The sequence below is a fragment of the Sciurus vulgaris genome (genome assembly GCF_902686455.1).
Source record: "Sciurus vulgaris genome assembly, chromosome: 3".
Taxonomy (NCBI): Eukaryota; Metazoa; Chordata; class Mammalia; order Rodentia; family Sciuridae; genus Sciurus; species Sciurus vulgaris.
In genome coordinates, this window is record NC_136463.1 from 24,036,429 (window position 1) to 24,057,919 (window position 21,491).

The window sequence follows — 21,491 nt, forward strand, 5'->3', positions numbered from 1 at the left end:
CTTCATAGATGTTTCATAGTGAATGAGAACATTTTGACAATTAAGAAAGGTACAGTATTTTAAATATTAACCATCTTTGAAAATTCTTGCTTGGATAAATGCTCTCTGTATGTCTAAGAGTTGTCAGATTCATATTATATAATATTTATGTTATATAATATCTGGGACATACTTTTATACTAAAAATATTCAATTATCTGAAATTCAAATTTAAGTTAATGTCTAAATTTAAGTTAATGTCTATTTTATCTGACATCCCCATCAATTTATTCCAACACCATGCATTAAGTTCATGACAGGTGCCAGGAGCTGTACTGGGCACTGGGGAGATAGCAGTGATAGATCAAGTGCAGCCTGACACTCCAGCAGGGAAGAGAGACATGAAACAAATCAACACATACTGATGATGAAATTACTATTAAGTTTGGGGAACCGGGGTTGTGGCAGAGTGCTGGCCTAGCATGCGTGGGGTACTGGGTTTGATCCTCAGCACCACATAAAAAATAAATAAAGGTATTGTGTCCATCTACAATTAAAAAATAAAATATTAAAAAAAAAAAAAAGAAATCTGGGAAGTTGGGGGAGTGGCACACATCTGAAATCCCAGCAGCTTAGGAGGCTGAGGCAGGAGATAGCTAGTTCCAAGCCAGCCTCAACAAAAGTGAGGCCCTAAACAACTCAGACCCTGTCTCTAAATAAAATATAAAATAAGGCTGGGGATGTGGCTCAGTGATTGAGTTCCTCTGAGTTCAATCCCTGGTACCCCAAAAAATAAACAAAAAAGAAGTTTGGGGGAAGAAAAGTTTGAAGTAATTTAACAGAAGAACTCAGAGATCAGAGAAGTCTTGTTTCTCTTGTCTAGAGGAAGGGATATTTATTCTAAATTGCTGAGGCCAGTCTTGAAATGGCAAGGATCCTCATGCCTCAGCCTCTTGAATAGCTGGAATTATAGGTGTGCACCACCTTGCCTGTCTAGAGGAAGGGATATTTAAATTGAGAACTAAGAAGGCTTGGCTGGGGATGTAACTCAGTGATAAGAGTACATGCCTAACATTTTAGCAAGGGCCTGGGTTAAATCCCCAGCACCATATGTAAAAAATGAAGGCATTAGTGAAGTGAGGCAGGTGGAGTAGAGACTTCCTAGCAGCTAGAAAGGCTTGTTGAAGGATCTTAGAAGAGGAAGGAATACAGGTATTTTCTTTAAGAGAGAAAAAGCCAATGTGGTTGGGAATTGGCAAAGGAGAGAAGTTGGGTCTAACAGAGTGTTTATGCCCAGGAAAAGATTTGCCCAGTAGGTCCAGGTATAGTACTAGGTATTGGGGATTCAGAAACAATGGGTAATTTCTGTCACAGACAATTCACTGTTCAGTGGCCCTAAGGAATGAGAATAAGGAATAGGCAACTGATAAAAATTTGCATTGTACTTTCAAGGGGCATGTCATAATATATTTGTGGCAGTAAACAATTTTCCAGGTAGTCCCAAAGAGTTATTAAATTTATACTGCTGTACCTGTTCACCTGGACTGCGGTATCTGCTGGATTGCTTTGGAGATGTTTGAAATGTGGGAAAAATCTGAGATAGTAATTTACTGCAGAAAATTCTTGGAGCAAGGGTGTGGTAGTGCAGGCCTGCAATCCCAGCAACGAGGCAAGGGGATCGCAAGTTCAATGCCAGCCTCAGTAACTTAGGCCACAAGCAACTGAGTGAGACCATGCCTCAAAATAAAAAAATAAAATGGGTTAGGTATATGGGTCAGTAGTTAAACACCCTTGGGTTCAATACCTGGTATCAAGAAAAAAATCTTGGAGGAAACTAGGTAAAATTCAACTTTTCAGCAGTAATTATTTTAAAAGATGTATATCAGTAAAGTAAACCTAAAAGTAGCCTTAAGAAGATTCACCTCACCAGGCACAGTGGTGCATACCTGTAATTCCAGCGGCTTGGGAGGCTGAGGCATGAAGATCACTAGTTCAAAGCCAGCCTCAGCAACTTAGCAAGGCCCTAAGGTAGCAGGTGAGACCCTGTGTCTAAATAAAATACAAAAAAGGGCTGGAGATGCAGCTCAGTGGTTAAGCACCCCTTGCTAGCACTGTTGTATTTTAGTCTGGTTCTTCAGTTCCAATGGTGAGGAACTTCTCAGCATTACTCTGAATTTCCCTTTGTGAGAATTTATGGACACAGTGATAATCACACATTATTTTTAATTTCCAGTATAGTGAAAAAGTGAAGCTGCTTTTCGTCACTAGGATCATAAAAAAGGAACACAATGATAAATAATAAGTATTAACTGATCGCATTAGTTGCATTGACTGCTACATATTAGCAGTTTTACCTTAATCCAAAATCTCACAGAACTTCAAGAATATTACTGAAGAAATATCATTAAAAAAAAAAAAGGTGTTAGGTCAGCTTTGACAGTCATGTTATAAAACACCATTATCTTTTTCACAATATAATTATTGCTCATGGAAACTTTTTCCCTTTCTTTTTCTTTTTTTCTTCCTCCCTCCCTTCCTTCTTCTTCTTCTTCTTTTTTTTGTGGAGTAAACCCTTCACCAATGAGGTACACCCCCAGCCCAAATTTACTATCTTATTTTTTTTCAAAAACAAGTCTTGCTGGGCACTGTGGGGCTCGCCTGTAATCCTAGCGGCTCAGGAGGCTGAAAGAGGAAGCTCAGGAGGTCAGCCTCAGCTACTTAGCAAGCGCTCGTCAGCTTAGCAGGCGCTTGTAACAAAATAAAAATACTTTATGAAAATAAAAAGGGCTAGGAATGTGGTTCAATGGTTAAGCATTCCTGGGTTCAATCCCCAGTACAAAATAAAAACAAAAACAAGTCTTTCAGTAAAGAGAGCCAGAGGTTTTTTCTTTTTCTTTTTTTTTTTTCTTTCTTTTTTTTTTTTTTGATACTAGGGATTAAACCCAGGGGCCGTTTACCACTAGACTACATCCTCATTTTTATTTTTAATCAGAGTCTCGTTAAGTTGCTGAGGGTCAGAGTTACATATTTTTATTTGAAAATGCAGGTTTAGGCACAGAGACCTAACCCCACCTGCCCGCAAGTTCAATACTGAGCAGTGTGAGAACTGAAACAACTGGCAGCTAAGGGAAGGATGGGTTGGTAGAGATCTCGCGTGATGATATACACCTTAACTAATTTTCGCGAGATTTTGTATCCTTCACTCTTCCTCTATCTCGTAGGATCCTGGCTAATCTCGCGATTCTTGGGAAGTTCCGTTGGGGAAGATGGCGGCGGCCGCGAGCACCCTTCTCTTCTTGCCGCCGGGGACTTCAGACTGAGCATTCCCGGGAAGAGTAGGGACTATTGGCTCCCTGCGTCCCGGGAGCTCGAGTCAGCTTGGTTCCCCTGTTGGTGGTGGGGAAAAGCTTATCTTCTTGTGGCAGACCCAGGCCCTCACCGCCGTCAGGATGAAGGCTCAGGGGGAAACCGAGGGTGAGTGAGAGCAAAAGGAGGGGGCGGAAACAACTGGTGGAGCCAAAGTGTAAGAGATGGTGGGTGCCGATGTCCCACGAGGGCCACTTTCTAGAGGGCAGAACGTCCAGGAGGCGGAATGTGCTTTTTAGGTTATGATCATGTCGTGTTTAATGAATATAGAGCCCCGACTTTGGGTGATGGGGACTCCGAACTTTTGTGAAGGTTTTCTGCACAATTAGGGACAATCAGTTTGGCCTGAGGGCAATTTTGATCTAAAGTGGTGGGAGAGAGGGCCAGTGAATCTAAAACCTTCTATCCGGAAGAGACGTCTAAATAACGTAGAAACAATAATACAAACGATGTGTAAAGTTACTGGAGAATATTTTGGTGTGAGTGAAATGATATTAAAAGCTAGCAGTTCCCTAGAATGTCATAGTACTCAGATCTTATGCTACTGTATATTTGAAAACTGCGCTGGATTTTGTCCTTTCCATCGGAGTAAGTCAGAACTGCTGAAAAATAACTTTCCTTTGGAACTTTACTCAGATTCTCTAAATTTCCACGTTCCCGTGTAAATGCTTTCTTAGCATTTGGGGCATACTTAATGCTATAGCTCACTTTTTTCCTCCCTTTGGTACCAGGCATTGAGCCTGTGTTTAAGGGGCTCTTAAACAGTGAGCTACACCTCCAACCCTTTTAATTTTTTATTTTGAGACAGGGTTTCACTAAGTTGCTTAGGTCCTCAGTCCCCTGAGTTCTTGGGATTCCAGACCTGCATCACCGCACCTGGCTACAGCTCACTTTATAGTTACTGTTTACTTGTTTTTCATAGTTTACTTTGAGCTGCTTAGATCAGGGACCCTGTCTTGCTCATGTATGTGTACTCTTTAGTGCATAGTAGTTGCTCAAAAAATGTTTGATTTGAGCATCGCAGATAACCAGCAGGCATTTCAAGAAAAATCAGATGTATGTTTTGAATGGGAAGAAGAAAAGTACACTTCCTAGGTGCAAGGGGATAACAAGCGTAAATGGAAACCTCAGGAGGCAGCTGTTTTTGTCAAGTTTTTTCACTGTTGTATCCCCAGCATTTATAATTGTGCCTGAGTGAATGACTTTAAAGTGAAAATTGTAGAAATGTGTTCACAACTGTACACTGACTGACACAGTCAAAACCAGTTTTCCAGAAAATGAAAGCATAGAAGGAAAGTTTGCTACCTTAATTCTAATTAATCTATTCTATTCATTTTTCAGTACCAACATTAGTTGTTTTTCTGTATTCTTCCCACCATTGACCATGAACCTTTTCTTCTTTTGATATTGAGTAGTAATGCCTTTTTTTTTTTTTTTTTTTTCCTTTCGGCAGTACTGGTGAAAGAACCTAGGGGTGCTCTACCACTGAATGAAAGTAGTGATAGAAGCATCCCTGGATTCTGGATTCAATCCCCAGTATTGCCAGATTTTATTGTAATTTATTTATTTTGGTATTGGGTATTAAACCCAGGGGTACTTTACTAGTCAGCTACATTCCCAGACCTTTTTATTTTTAAATTCAAGACATGGTCTTGCTAAGTTGCTTAGGAATGCTCTAAATTGCTGAGGCTGGACTGGAACTTATAATCCTCCTGCCCCAGCCTATGGAGTTGCTGGGATTACAGTCATGTAGCACCATGCCTCATTTATTTTATTTTAATTTTTTGATTCTGGGGATTGAACCCAGAGGTGCTTAACCACTGAGCCACATCCCCAGCACTTTTTTATTTTATTTTGAGACAGGGTCTCACTAAGTTACTTAGGACTTGCTGAGTTGCTGAGGCTCAACTTGCAATCCTCTTACCGAAACTTCCCGGATCATTGGAATTACAGATGTACATTACTCTGCCTGACTTAATGTCTCTCTTTAAGAGTATTTCTCATTTTGCATTTCACTAGTCATTTCCACATTTATTTGTCCATACCACTTCCTCACAAAAGTCATCTCAGGCATAGTATGTTTATTCATGTGATAAAATGCCACTGAGTTCAATTCCCCAGTACCAAAAAAAAAAAGATTGGAAGACTTTAGAGGTTTGTTTACATGCTTAGTTCAGTCCAGACGCCAGTCTTTTCTACCTTTCTGTCTTTCTCTTATCTCTGCTGATATCTATCCGTTGATTAGTCATTTCTTCCCTGTTCATATAATTTTATCTTTTTTTTTTCTTCCCACTACTGGGAATTGAATCCAGGGGAGCCCTACCACCGAACTATACCCCCAGCCCTTTATATATTTTTATTTTTAGGGTTTTTTTTGGGGGGTGGGGTGGTGCTAGGGATTGAACCCAGGGTCTTGTGCTTGTAAGATAAGCACTCTACCAACTGAGATATATCTCCAGCCCCTTTAGGCAAGGTTTTCGGGTTGGGCTCAAACTTGGAATCCTCCTGAGCCATGCACCACCATGTTCCCCATCCATATAATTTTAATTAGAATTCAAATAGAGCCTTTTTTTTTTTTTTTAAATCATACTTATAAACCTATCTCTTAAAATTATCACACACAAAAAATTAAGGAAGTGGCTGGGTGCAGTGGTGCACTCCTGCAATCCCAGTGGCTTGGGAGACTGACGCAGGAGGATTTCAAGTTCAAAGCCAGCCTCAGCAATTTAGTGAGAACCTGTCTCAAAACAAAAAATAAAAGGGGTTGGTGATGTGGTCAGTGGTTAATCACCCCTGGGTTCAACTCCTAGTACCCACCCCTACAAATTAAGGAAATCAGTATTTTCACATTGAAAAGTAACCAATCATAGAAAGGGTAAATTCAAATGTATGCTCAAAATATGTCATGCAAGGAATTTAATGAATATTAATATGGTTAGGGATGGGCTTTTGTTTGTTTCTTTGTTTTGCACTGGGGGTTGAACCCAGGGGTACTCTACCCCTGGGCTACCTATCACCAGCCCTTTCATTTTTTAGTTTAGATGGGATCTCTCTAAATTGCCAGTGCTGACTTTGAACCTGTGATCCTCCTGCCTCTCAAGTGGCTGGGATTATGGGTGTGTACCACTGTGCCCTGTGAGATGCTTGTGTTTTGGTTCTTATTAGAACTGTGTTCTTTGATGTTCATTATGGAAGACCTATAATGTGTCTTCTTGCTATCAAAGGTTCTTTTAATCTAGGTGAACCTGTAGTCCCAGCTACTCAGGAGGTTAAGGTAGAATGATTTTCTTGAACTGATAAGTTGAAGACCAGCCCAGTGAATATGAGTCCTGTGTCTGTCTTGTCTCTTTCTCCCTCGCTCTCTCTCTGTCTCTCTCTCTCTTTTTTTTTTTTTTTGGTGGGAGGTGGAGAGTGTACTTGGGATTGAACCCAGGGGTGCCTGGCTTTAAATTGTTGTTTTATTTTAAGAGATAGGGTCTTGCAGGTTGCAGTGGTGCGTGCCTGAAATCCCAGCTACTTAGAAGGCTGAGGCAGGACGATTGCAAGTTTGAGACCAGAATTGGCCAGCAACTTATTGAGACCCTGTCTCAAAAAGATGTGGCCCAGTGGTAGAGTACTCCTATTCAGTCCACAGTACCACAAAACAAACAAATAACTTTGTGTTTTGAAGTAAATGATAAACTGTTTTAACTGAATTCTTAGATAAAAAATGGGGGTTACATTTGTAAGAAAAATTGTGGAAGGTCTTGATAAAAGCATTTCTAATAATGTTTTCCAATTTATATTGCAGAATCAGAAAAGCTGAGTAAAATGAGTTCTCTCTTGGAACGGCTCCATGCAAAATTTAACCAAAATAGACCTTGGAGTGAGACCATTAAGCTTGTGCGTCAAGTCATGGTGAGGATTGTGGTGTTGTACTTTGATAATTACTTACGAAGCTCTGTTTGCAACATGGATTTGTTCAAACTGCTTTTAGTAGTGTGTCTTTTGTTTTATTTATCATAAATGCCAGAATACAGAGATCTTCTGAGGAAGAATGTATACATTTATTGCTTAGTATCTGTGGGGGATTAGTTCTAGAACTTCCTAGGGATACCAACATTCATGGATGCTCAGTCCCTATCATAAAATAGCGAAGTATCTGTATATAAACAATTAACGTTCTCCTGGATACTCTGAATGATCTCTTCATTACTTAATACTTAATAGGACGTAAATGCCATATAAATATTTGTTACACTATTTAGTGTTTTTTTTTTTTTTTTTTTTTTTTTAATTTTTAATTTTGTACTGTGACTTGAATCCAAGATTGCTTTACCTGGAGTTATATCCCTGGTCCTTTTCATTTTATATTTTGAGACAAGGCTTGCTAAATTGCTTAGGATCTTGCCTCAAAGTTGCGATCCTCCTGCCTCAGTTGAGAGCTGCTGGAATTACAGGCATGCACCACCACACTAGGCTTTTCCCATCTATAATTGGTTAAATGCAAGAATGTGGAGTCTGAAGATACAGAGTGCTGACTGTGTTTATAAAATTATGTTAGAATACATGGGGCTATTTCATGCAAAGGTGCTAAGAAATACACATACAAGGGACACATCTGATACACTGGGGTGTAGAAATATTCTCTCTCTCTCACTCTTTTTTTTTTGTGGTCCTAGGATTGAACCCAGGGCATTCTATCATTGAGCTACATCTTCAGCCCTTTTCATTTTATTTTGAGACACTCTCACTAAGTTGCTCAGGCTGTCTTTGAATTTGTGATTTTCATGCCTCAGCATTCTGAAACCCTGGGATTATAGGTGTGCATCACTATTGTTTGGCTAAGAGATGTTCTTTTTTTTTTTTTTTCTCCCTGATACTGAAGATTGAATCCTGGGTATTTTAACACCGACTTACATTCCCAACCAAGTCCTTTTTATTTTTTATTTTGTGAGGTCTTGCTAAGTTGCTGAGGATCTTGCTACGTTGCTGGGACTGGCTTAGAACTTGCAATCTTCCTGCCTTAGCCTCCTATGTCACTGGGATTATAGGTGTATGCCACTGCATCTGACCTAAGAGACATTCTGTCAAGCACCTTCATTATGACTTGATATTACCTTTATTGTATTTATACAGTACCAAGAATTTTTGATTCATTCTTTTTTTAATACCTTTATTTTATTTATTTTTATGTGGTGCTGAGGATCTAACCCAGCGTCTCACATGTGCTAGGTAAATGTTATACCATTGAGCTACAGTCCCAGCCCTTGATTCTTTTTTTTTGTGTGTGTGTTACTGGTGGTTGAACCCAGGGCCTTGTGCTTGCGAGGCAAGCACTCTACCAACTGAGCTATATCCCCAGCCCTTCATTCATTTTTAATACAGGAGAACTTTAGGTTTTCACCTATTTACTGTTATCATTTTTTTTTTTTTTTTAATATTTTTAGTTGTAGATGGACACAATACCTTTCTTTTGCTTATGTGGCGCTGGGGATTGAAACCAGTGCCTTATGCCTTAGGCAAGTGCTCTACCACTGAGCCACAACCCCAGTCTATAACCTCTTTCTTTACAGTGCTGTTTCTTCCTTAGTTATTCTTCATTATAGGGCTCCTTTAGCCAGTTAAGTGGAAGATGGGATAGGGGTATGTGGCGATCTGTTTCAAGGCTCAAATGTGGTGTCTTTTTTTTTTTTTTTTAATATGTTTAGTTGTAGATGGACATAATTCCTTTATTTTGTTTATTTAGGTTTTTTTTTAAATGTGGTTCTGGGAATCGAACCCAGTGCCTCATACATGCTAGGCAAGCGCTCTACCACTGAGCCGCAACACCAGCCCCTAAAGCTCAGCGTTAAAAGTTCATTTATTTGGGGAGCCCAGTGGTGCATGCCTGTAATCTCAGTGACTTGGGAGGCTGAGGCAGGAGAATTGCAAGTTTGAGGTCACCCTCAGCAGCTTAGTGAGGCCCTAAGCAACTTAGTGAGACCTGTCTTAAAAGTAAAAAATTAAAAGGGCTGGGGATGTGGCTCTGGTTAAGTGCCCCTGAGCTCAATCCCTGGTACCAAAAAAACAGTTCATTTGTATAATTGCTGTTGTAGTCACATGACATAGGAAACCTTATTCCCACTTTTTTGACCTTCGTTGTAGTTATATGGATATGATCACTTTGTGATTGCTTCCCTTGTGATTTATTAACATTTGTGTATTCTAGCTGGGCCTGGAGGTACTTGCCTGTAATCCCAGCAAAGTAGGAGGCTGAGGCAGCAGGATTGCAAGGCCAGTCTCAGCAACTTAATGAGACCCTATCTCAAAATAAAAAATAAAAAGGGCTGGGACTTAGCTCAGTGGTAAAGCACCCCACCCAGTACTGGGTTCAATCCCCAGTACCAAAACAGAAACAAAAACCAAAATAAAACTTTTCTGTATGTTATACTTCAGTGTTATTACTCTCTCCTCCCTACCAAATTTTACTTTGGTTTCAGAGTAAGTGCATTTTAGTTGATTTAGTGTTTAAAATGATCATATCAGTAGTAGCAGAAGAAATTAAATTTGTTGTCAAAAGACTTGAACTTTAGGCAGTAGGTATGTGGCTCAGTACTAGAGCACTTGCTTACTAGCATCTCTAGGCTCCAGGTTTGGTCTGTAATAATGCAAAAACAAAAAAGAAAAAAAAATATTCCCTTGGATTTGGACTTGACTCCAATACTTACTACTTGTGTGACATTGAACATATGAATATAACCTCTTTAAATTTCAGCTTCCTCATCAGAAAAATGGAAGTGCATAATGACAATTTGCTTTTCCATATAGTTTTGTTGTAAGGATCCAAAGAGATAGTGGATATCAAAATGTCACATATCTAAATGATTTCTGTAACTGTAAATAAGTGTCTTAAGTGAATTGCAGTTTTTCCAGTCTGGAAATTCAGGGGTAGTTATTTAATGCCCCAAGGCAATTATTTCTTGTTTGAAATATATTCTATAAATGATATTGTCATTAAAGTAACATGAGATAGAGGGTTTCCCGGTAGATCTTAAGGGCTTCCCTTTCCTGGGCTACAAGTTTTTTGGTTTCATAACCATGGCTTCCCTCTGTACTTTTCTCAGTTGTACAAGTTCAAAAATCTAATTATGGGTCAGGAAATGTGGCTTAGTAGTAGAGTGCTTTCCTAGTGCATGTGTGAGGCCCTAGGTTTGATCCCTAGCAACACACACACACACACACACAGAAAAGGAAAAGAAAAATAAACATAACTTTATTTGTACATAAATTTTCATCAGCTGGCATACTAACCAAATCTCAGTAGATTAACATGGAGATCAGAATGCCAATTTATTAACTTATGACAGGATTTATTTTTCTACTTTCCAAAATACTGGTATTCGTTGTCCAGAACCTCCTTCTCTATTCAAGATACAAGGGAAGCCAGATTATTAATAAATCGGGTATTTTATGAGGATGGAATTAGAGAAAAGAGAGATTTATTAGGGCATGAAAGAAAATCTGAAAATCTTTCTTTGTACTATAAAACTTCACATTTTTGGGGACTGGGATTTTTTTTTTTTTGGTAGGGGGGGTGGGGACAGGTACCAAGGATTGAACCCAGAGGTGCTTAACCTCAGCCATGTCCCCAGCCCTTTTTATTTTTTATTTTGAGACAGTCTTGCTAAGTTGCTTAGGGCCTCACTAAGTTGCTAAGACTGACCTCAAACTTGAAATTCTCCTGTCTTAGCCTCCAGAGTGTGTCATCCTGTCTATCTGGGGACTGGAATGTCTTGCAGATACTTTTTCTCTAGGTAAAGTTAAATTTTTAGCTGGTTGGAAGTCTCTCTTCTGAACTACATATTCTGTTTCCTAGAGTGAATCTAGTTTGACAAAGATTTGCTTGTATCTCTCAGGCTGCATACAGTTTACCTTGGTCTATTTGGGAATTCCCAATTCTTGTGAGCCACGTCATTTAGCTGTCTAAATCTTAAGTGGTAGTCACTCCCATTGATTTTTCCCTAAAGCTTTATTTTTCTTTAGATCTGGGAATACCATATTCTGCTGATGGATAAGACAGCAATAGTTGAGGCTGTAGATTGTATAGACTTTATGGACTATCCTAAAATATTACTATCAGGATAATATGTATGTTAACCTTAAACATGGTTGACTTCATTGATTTTTACACCAACTGTTTTCCCACTTGATACAGGAGAAGAGGGTTGTGATGAGTTCTGGAGGGCATCAACATTTGGTCAGCTGTTTGGAGACACTACAGAAGGCTCTCAAAGGTTTGTCAATACCTTTGAAATATTCTGATTAAAAAAAAAACATTTAAGAAAGTCTGTTTAATAGGAGGAATACAAATTGAGGTAGGTCAACTTTCTGTGCTATATGTATCTCTTGCTTTCATTTATGGATTTGAAATAAGCTCTTTCCTGATTTTTTTTTTTGTTTGTTTGTTTGTTTGTTTTGGTAGTGGGAATTGAACCCAGGGACATTTAACCACTGAGCCACATCCGAGCCCCTTTTTGTATTTTATTAGAGACAGGGTCTCACTGAGTTGTTGAGACTGGCTTTGAACTTGGGATTCTCTTGCCTTAGCCTCCTGAGCCACTGGGATTATAGGCATGCACCACTGCACCTGCCTCTTTTGAAACGTTTGTGTGTGATCTTATTTTGGAGGCTGATAGGGACTTAAAAGATAATTAATGAATATATAGGAAGATGAACTTAAATTTTTTTTTTAGTTGTTGATGGACATAATACCTTTATTTTATTTATTTTAATATGGTTTTGAAGATCAAACATAGTACCTCATACATGCTAGGCAAGCGGTCTACCACTGAGCTACAACCACAGCCCGGAAGATGGACTTTTTTTTTTTTTTTTCCCCCCCCCCCCCCCCCCCCGCAGTACTGGGGATCGAACTCAGGGCCTTGTACTTGCAAGGCAAGCACTCTACCAACTGAGCTATCTCCCCAGCCCAGAAGATGGACATTTTAACTGTCCAAAATGTTTATGGAAAGTTTTCAGGAAAGCATACATAAAATTTAAGTCATGAGCTTGATTATTCTTGCTTATAATGACCAATTCTGTTTTGGGGGAGACATGAAAGTGAAAACAGATTTTAAGGGGCTCTGAATGTAGCTCAGTGGTAGAGTATATGTTTAGTATGCACAAGGCCCTAAGTTTAGTCCCAAGCACCACAGATGTAGATGTACACACACACACAGATTTTGCTCTGATCCACCATAAATGAACACGATTCACCTGAATATTTTTTCTTTAATGTATGTTAAAAAATACATATAACTTAAAATTTGCCATTTTAACCATTTTTAAGTATATAATTCAGTAAGTACCTTTGTTTTTTTTCATACTGGAGATTGAACCCATGGGCACTCTGCCACTGAGCTATATTCTCCAGTCCTTTTTATTTTTTTTATGTAAGACAGGGTCTTGCTAAGTTGCCCAGGCTGGCCTCAAACTTGGGATTGTCTTGCTGCAGCCTCCCAAGTAGCCTTAATTACAAATGTGCACCACTGCACCAGGCAGTTGTTTCTTATTTTGTTTGTTTGTTTAAATATTTTTAGTTATAGATGAACACAATACCTTCTATTTAGTTTTATGTGATGCTGAGGATCAAACCCAGTGCCTCACACATGCTAGGCAAGCGCTCTACCACTGAGCCACAACCCCAGTCCTATTTGTCTTATGACTGTTGTGAATAATGCTGTGAATTTTGGGCTCAGTGGTAGAACGCTTGCCTACCAGGTGTGAAGCACTGGGTTAATTTCTCAGCACCACACATAAATAAGATAAAGTTCCATTGACAACTAAAAATATTTTAAAAAATAATGTGAATATTGAAGTTTTGTGTGTTTGTGTGTGTGTGTGTGTGTGTTGAGGGGGTACTGGTGATTGAACCCAGGACCATACACATGAGAGGTAGGTATGCTACTACGGAGCTACATACTCAGCTTTCCTTTTTTTTCTTGAGGAGCTTGGTATTGAACCCAGGGCCTATTTCATGCCTAGCCCAGGGTATTTGTTTATCCATATACCTGTATATACAGACATATGTGTGTACATGTATGTATATGCATATACCTGTATGTGTGCAGACATACACTTATTTGTATATGTATATATGTTTGTATATGTCTATATATACATATAAACACCCCACACATCCAGTGTGTACACACATGCACAATTTTTTTTTGTTTTTTTGTTTTGGTACCAGGGATTTATCCCAGCCAGGGGCACTCAATCACTGAGCCACATCTTTTTATTTTTTTATTTTGAGACAGGGTCTCGCTAAGTTTCTTGGGGCCTTGCTAAATTGCTGAGGCTAGCTTTGAACTTGGATTCTCCTGCTTAGTCTCCTAAGTTGCTGGGATTGCAGGTGTGCATCACTGAGCCCAGTTGAATTTTTGTTTGTTTTCTTTTTGGTTCTGGGAATTGAATCCAGGCTCTCATGCATGTTAAGTACACTTAAGCTCTATCCCAATCCCCTTTATATTGACTTTGGTGTTATCTTCCTTGTTCTAGCATTTGCAGGTAGGAAAAAGGCTTTTCTTTTCTTTTTTTTTTTTTTTGGTAGTTGTAGATGGACGGCATGCCTTTATTTTATTTGCTTATTTTTGTGTGTGGTGCTAAGGATTAAACCCAGTGTCTCACATATGCAAGGCAAGTGCTCAGCCACTGAGCCACAAGCCCAGCCCCCTCCCCCCGCTTTTTTTTTTTTAATAAAGAAATGCAGTATTGCTCTATTGCCCAGGCTAGCCCCAAACCCTTAGGCTTAAGCAATTCTGCCTCAGCCTTTTAAACAGCTGGAACTATAGGCATGCCACTGTGTTTCACTTTGCATTAACATCATTAACAGATAAACGTATTTTCTTTCAGTTAAAGACAACTTGTCCAAAATAAGAAGTAATCAAAAAGGGAAAAGAGGAAGATTAATAGTTTTTCACATAGGTCTTATTTTACTATTATTGCTATCTTTGCCTCACAGTGAAACATTACCAATGAACTTTGTGTAAATTACAGGTATTTGAACTATTGACTGTATTTATGGCTTCGGAATGATGTATATACTCTTTAGTATGCTTTTGCCTATGAAGAATAAGACCATTTATTTGGAACATTCTTTGTAATTTCCTTTTTTCATGTTTTCATAGTAACATCTTTACCAGCAATGACTGATCGTTTGGAATCCATAGCAAGACAGAATGGGTATGTAGCCTTATCTGTAGGCAGAAATGTTTAACTTAGTGTTAACTTTGGGTGGCTTTATTTCTGTGTCTTCTATTAATTTTTGTTTTGATTTGTTCCTGCTAGACTGGGCTCTCATCTCAGTGCCAGTGGCACTGAATGTTACATCACGTCAGATATGTTCTATGTGGAAGTGCAGTTAGATCCTGCAGGACAGCTTTGTGATGTAAAAGTGGCTCACCATGGGGAGAATCCTGTGGTATGTGTTGTTGATATTTCACTGGAATCTATGGGGTTTACATAGGAACATTGATTTAAAAATGAATTGTTGGGGTTTAGTTTGGGTATAGGTTTTTTCATGAGCCACTGTAAAGATGATGTGATGGGCTACATCAGTAGCTTTAGAATGAAATTTAGAGTAATGTGGGTCCATCTCTGACATCATCCAAGGGCTTTGAAAATAACTGGAAACACCAGAGGAACCTTTTTAATTTTATATCAACAAACATGAGCCGCAGTTGAACAATAAATAAATCATACCATCCCATCCTTAGAGATTAAAATCAAGGACAGATAATCTGAAAAATCCTGTAATAGAAATGAATGTTAAATGTGTGTAACCAGTCAGTTGGTATAAATTCCAGGGATGTCATTAAAGAGAGTTCCTAATGTTTTAAACAAGCTACTGAAAGTTGATTCCTTTATAAACTATTTCATATATTTTCATTTTTAATTTCCCGCCCCAATCCCATGGTTCACCAAGTAGGAAGAAGCTGCTTTTTGATATCTTAATATAAGGGCCTTCTGTAGTTTAATATTTGTTATACAGCATGTGCTATTAATAAAAAACTTTTGATGTTTTCAAAGTTATTTTAGTTTAATGCTTTAATGTACTTTCTTTAATTTTAGAGCTGCCCAGAGCTTGTACAACAGTTAAGGTGAGCAAATAACATTTATATTTCTTGATACTGACTGACAGCCCCAATTTTTTTTTTTTAAATAGGGTTTTACTATCATGCCTGCACTGGTGTTGAACTAGGCTCAAACTGTTCTCCTGCCTTACCTTTTCAGGTAGCTAGAACTTATAGACATTGCCACTGCTCTTCTTTATAGTTGGTTTTGAGAAAGACTAGAACTTAGTTTCTTGCTATAGAAATTTATTTTCTTGGCCAAGATTTTTCATTCTGTACCTATTTACTTTCAGAATTAAGTTAGCATGATTTTTAACCCTACTCATTCTGTCCCAGGATTTCAACCTCAATATTATTGGCATTTGGATTGGAAACTTCTTTGCTCTAGGGGCTACCTAGTGCATTGTAGGATGTTTAACAGCATCCATGGCCTCTCCTGTAGTTGCCAGTAGTATCCCCTCAGTTATGACAATCAAAAATATCTCCAGGGACTGGGGAATGGAGCATTACACTTGCCTAGCATGTGTAAGACCCAGGATTTAATCCTCAGCACTACCAAAAACAAACAAACAAATATTTATTTATTTACTTGGTACTGGGGATTGAACCCAGGGGTGCTTAACCACTGAGCCACATTCCCAGTTCTTTTTATTTTTTATTTTGAGACAGAGTCTCCCTAGGTTGCTTAGGACCTTGCTAAGTTGCTGAGGCTAATTTCAAACCTGCAATTTTCCTGCTTTAGCTTCCTCAATTGCTGGGATTACAGGCATGCGCCACTGTGCCAAGCTAAACAAACATATATTCTCAGACATTGTCAAATGTTGTGATGGATGACTAAAATCATCCTGATGGAGAGCTACTGAGCTAGCCTTAGGAATTTTATGTGGAACAAAAATAAATGGAACCTAATCATCAAGTCAGAAAAGGCTTGAGAAAATTTGAGCCTGACTCTTGAAAACAACTTTTCATTTTGATTTTGAGAAAAATTATATTACATATAAGGTAATACATATTATATATATATATAATAAAAAATTATATTACATATATAATATATATATATAAAATAATCTGTCAAGGTAAAAGTAGTAGGTTTGAAAACAGTCTTTTATCATCAGTTTGTGGCTTTTCCTGTTGACCTGTTTTTACCTTTGAATTAGGTGAAAATTTCCATGCATAAATATAAGTCCAGGTTAAAATTTTCTGGGAATTTAAGAAAACTGTTATATTAGTTTTGTTTTAAACTTGAAGTACTGGAATACCACATGGGCAATGTCTTAGAGTGTTAAGGTCAAGGAAAGGAAGTTTTGCACTAAGCCTTCTCAGTCATAAGAATAATGTGCTTATAGCCAAATTTGAACAAGTTCTTAAAAATTATAATGCACTAGAAAAATATAACCTTTTGATAATTTCATTGAATCAGTAATTCTGCCAAGGTGTAATACCATCACACTCCAGAAAGAGCCAATATTTCTGGAGTAGTAGGAGACTGTGCTAACTTATGAACTGGTGATATTCTAAAGTTATTTTATAAGCCTATTCAGAATTGGTAACCTCAGAATGAATCTTAACCTGTATGTGATGTTTTCATTCACTTAGTATATAAGTAGGGAACATATAAGGTAGGGAACATATTTTGTTGCTGCTTGTCTTTTTTTTTTTTTTATTATTTTTTTTTTTGCAGTACTGGGAATCGAACTCAGGGCCTTGTGCTTGTGAGGCAAGCACTCTACCAGCTGAGCTATCTCCCCAGCCCCCCCCCCTTTTTTTTTTTTGCAGTCTTCATAACACTGTGGATTATAAGTGATCAGTAAATGCTCAGAGCATGTCTGATAAAATGCTTGGGATTATCATGGCTATTTAGCTTTCTAGAGCTTTTTTTCCCTTTAAGTTTGAAAAGAGATGAATTATTTAAATGTGTGGGATTCGTAAACCTACCCACAAGGGCTCATTTGGCTAAGATTCCTAGTTTATGCTTCTCATCATTACTTCTACAATCAGAAACTTTATAAAAATTTATTATTTTTTTAATAATTATTTTTGTGGTACTAGAGATTGAATCCAGACACTTTGCCACTGAGTTAAATCCCCAGTCTCTCCCTGCCCCACATTTTTTTTTTTTTTTAATTTTGAGAGAAGATTTTGCTAAATTGCTGAGGCTGGCCTTGAACTTGGGATCCTCCTCTGAGTTCCTGGGATTACAGGTGTGTACTACCACACTTGGCTCAAAATTTTATTTTCTATTGGCATTCAGTCTTGGTTAAATATTCAAAGGAAAGAAAAATGATTCTCCTAAACTAGGTTTCTTTTTTTTTTTTAAACATATTTTTAGTTGTAGATGGATACAACACCTTTATTTTTATGTGTTGTTGAGGATTGAACCTAGTGCCTCATACATATGAGGCAAGTGCTCTACCACTGAGCTACAACCCCAGCCCCCTAGGTTTTGTTATTTAGGAGCTAATTAATATGTGAATTATCAGGTCTTTTGACTATTTCTTCCTTTTGACTTTTTTATAAATATATATATTTTTTAGTTGGCAATGGACCTTCATTTTATTTATTTATATGTGGTGCTAAGCATTGAACCCAGTGCTTCACATGTGCTAGGCAAGTGCTCTTCGACTGAGCCACAACCCTAGTCGTCCTTTTGACTTTTATATTGGCTTCTTTTTTTAGTACTGGGAATTGAACCCAGGGGTGCTTAACCAGTGGGCCACATTTCCGTTTTTTTTTTTTTTTTTTTTTTTTAAAGCTTTTATTTAGAAACGTGGTCTCATCGAGTTGCCTAGGGCCTTGCTAATTTGCTGAGGCTGGCTTTTTGAACTTCAGATCCTCTTGCCTCAGCCTCCCAAGCTGCTGGGATGACAGGTGTGTGCCACTGTGCCCAGCTGATTGACTTGTATCTTGCTTATTAACAGTTTCTCCAGAAAAAATGGGGCAGAAAGAGAAAGGACTCTACTTCCTCTTCTTTTAATATTATTGACTTTAAGAAACTTTGGGGTGAAAGAATTAAAGCAGATTATGAAAGTCAATTTTTGGCACTTTTTTATAAGATTGAGTAATACTTATATTTTGTATTCTCTTTCCCTTCTCCCCTAAACTCTTTTAGGGAAAAAAATTTTGATGAATTTTCTAAGCATCTTAAGGGCCTTGTTAATCTGTATAACCTTCCAGGAGACAAGTAAGTAATTTTTTTTAAAAATTTATTTACTTTTTGCATTTTGGAAGAACCAGTATATAAGTCTGTAAGTCATTGTGTGCTTAGAAATTTGCTAACTCTCCTAATATAGATCATTACTGATTTGTATGTGTAGTGCAGTCTGTAGCTCACTTTTTGACTTCTATGTCTTTTAAAGATCTTTAATATCTATATTAATAAGTTATAAAGCCAGAATACAGATTATTTTTCTATCTTTCTTTTTGGTACCAGGAATTGAACTCAGGCACTTGATCACTGAGCCATATCCCCAGCCTTTTTTATATATTTTGATACAGGGTCTCGCTAAGTTGCTTAGGGCCTCACTAAGTTTTTGAGGCTGGCTTTGAACTTGTGATCCTCCTTCAGCCTCCCAAGCTGTAGGGATTACAGGCATGCACAACCATGCCTCACTAAAATACAGTATTCTTAACATGCCTTCAGTATATTGATTTCCAGGATGAAAGGAATTAGTTATTGTGGAAATAATAACTTGTTATTTTAGAACTTTTACTTTTTTTTTTTTTTTTTTTTTTTTTTTTTTTTTTTTTGCGGTACTGGGTATTGAACCCAGGGCCTCGTGCTTGCAAGGCAAGCACTCTACCAACTGAGCTATCTCCCCAGCCCTAAAACTTTTACTCTTTTTAAAATTTTTTTGGTACTGAGGTTTTGAATCTAGGGATATTAACCACTGAGCTAAATCCCCAGCCCTATGTACTTGTTTATTTATTTATCTTGAGACAGGGTTTTGCTAAGTTGTTTATAGCCTCACTAAATTTCTGAGGTTGTCTTTGAACTTGTGATTCACCTGCCTCAGCCTCCTGAGTTGCTGGGATTACAGGTGTGTGCCACCTTGTCCTGTGTGCCCAGCTCCTTTTATTTATTTTTTTTAATTTTTAGTTTGCTCAATATTTTCTTTCTAAGTTGCTGAGGCTGGCTTGAAACTTGGGATCCTTCTGCCTTAGTTTCCCAAGTAGCTGGGATTACAGGTGTGTGCCACCAATCCAAACTTGGTTCTTTTTTTTTTTTTTAATACCTTTATTTTATTACCTTTATTTATTTATATGTGGTGCTGAGGATCAAACCCAGTGCCTCACATGCGCCAGGCAAGCACTCTACCACTGAGTCACAACCGCAGTCCCCATACTTGATTCTTTTTTTTAATAAAATGTTTTAGGGCTGTGGATGTGACTCGTGGTAGAGTGCTCGCCTAACATGCATAAGACTGTGGATTCAGTCCCCAGCACCACAAAAACAAAAACAAAAAAATCTAGTTGCTTCCAACATGCTTTTGCCCTTTAGGCCTTCTTTCTTTTCTTTTGGTACTGGGGATTGAACCCAGGGGCACTTTACCACTGACCAGCCTTTTTTATTTTTTTATTGTGAGACAGGGTCTTGATAAGTTGCTGAAGGTCATCTAGAACTTGGGATCCTGCTTCAGCCTCCTGAGTTGTTTGGGTTGTAGGGCTGTGCTTCTGTATCAGTGTGTGTTTGTGTCTACACACACACACCCTTATATATGTTCACACACACACACACATACACATACATGTACATTCAATGATTTAACTCATTTTATCCTCATCTACTCTCCAGCAAACTGAAGACTAAAATGTACTTGGCTCTCCAATCCTTAGAACAAGATCTATCTAAAATGGCAATTATGTACTGGTAAGACTGGCTAAAGAATCAATTCTATGTGACTCTTGGTTTTTCATCCAGGGGATTATCCTATTATTTATACATATCTATATGGATGTGTATTATTACATTATACATCTATATTATACATAACAAAATACTGTCCATCTTGATCATTGCTTTCCCTTTCTAAATGATGATTGTGTTCCATCTTATAAGTATCAGTATCACTAAGTTGTTGTTTGGTATTCCATATGGTTTATCTGCAAACTTATCATACTTGGACTCCTATCTGATACGTAGTAGTATAGTTGTAATTTTTATTCACCATATTACATAATGGTGTGTCCTTAGAAATAATCTCTTTTTATTTTTTTAGATTTTTAAAAATATTTTTTTAATTGTCAATGGATCTTTTATTTCATTTATTTATATGTGGTGTTGAGTATCAAACCCAGGGCTACTACTGAGCCACAATTCCAGCCCAATCCATTTATTTTGAAGGTGAAATATATTTGATATACCCCAATTAAAGGACAGAATCATTAGGGTACTATTATATGACTTTTTTTTTTTTTTTTTTTTTTCTTTTTTTCTTTTTGTGGTGCTGGGGATCAAACCCAATGTGGGGCTGGGGAGATAGCTCAGCTGGTAGAGTGCTTGCCTCACAAGCACAAGGCCCTGAGTTTGATCCCCAGTACCGAAAACAAACAAACAAACAAGAAAAACCAATGCATTTTTCATTATAAGGTCTTTTTTTTTTTTTTTTTTTTTTGATGGTACTGGGAATTGAACCCAGAAGCACTATCTCTGAGCTTCATCATAGCCCTTTTTATTTCATTTTGAGAAATGGTCTTGCTAAATTGCCCAGGCTAATCTTGAACTTGGGATTCTCCTGATTTAGCCTCCCAAGTTGTTGGGATAGTAGGCATGGGCATGTACCACTGTGCCCAGTTATATTATAAGACTTTTATTTTTTGGGGTTGGGGGCATACTGGGGATTGAACTCAGGGGCACTCGACCACTGAGCCACATCCCTAGCCCTTTGTATTTTATTTAGAGACAGGTCTCACTGAGTTGCTTAGTGCCTCTCTGTGTTGCTGAGGCTGGCTTTGAACTTGCAGTCCTCCTGCCTCAGTCTCCTGGGCTGCTAGGATTACAGGCATGCACCACTGTGCCTGGCACTTTTAAGGGCTGCTGTCAGTATCACA

At 38.1% G+C, this 21,491-nt stretch overlaps 1 protein-coding gene across 4 annotated transcripts in view; it reads left to right on the top strand.

The window, feature by feature from the left end:
• The first annotated feature begins 3,211 nt into the window (after nt 1-3,211).
• Nucleotides 3,212-21,491, top strand: part of MED1 (mediator complex subunit 1) — a 32,501-nt gene continuing 14,221 nt past the window's right edge. For 3 of the 4 annotated variants that reach the window (XM_079132009.1, XM_079132012.1, XM_079132011.1), the window contains exons 1-8: nt 3,212-3,453; nt 7,136-7,242; nt 11,522-11,600; nt 14,496-14,550; nt 14,656-14,788; nt 15,439-15,467; nt 18,553-18,624; nt 20,236-20,310. In XM_079132009.1, coding sequence (XP_078988135.1) covers nt 3,429-3,453; nt 7,136-7,242; nt 11,522-11,600; nt 14,496-14,550; nt 14,656-14,788; nt 15,439-15,467; nt 18,553-18,624; nt 20,236-20,310 — 575 coding nt within the window. In that variant the 5' untranslated portion in view covers nt 3,212-3,428. Of the gene's footprint in view, nt 3,454-7,135; nt 7,243-11,521; nt 11,601-14,495; nt 14,551-14,655; nt 14,789-15,438; nt 15,468-18,552; nt 18,625-20,235; nt 20,311-21,491 lie in introns of those variants that run through there. The other variant, XM_079132010.1, reaches the window with a different exon arrangement.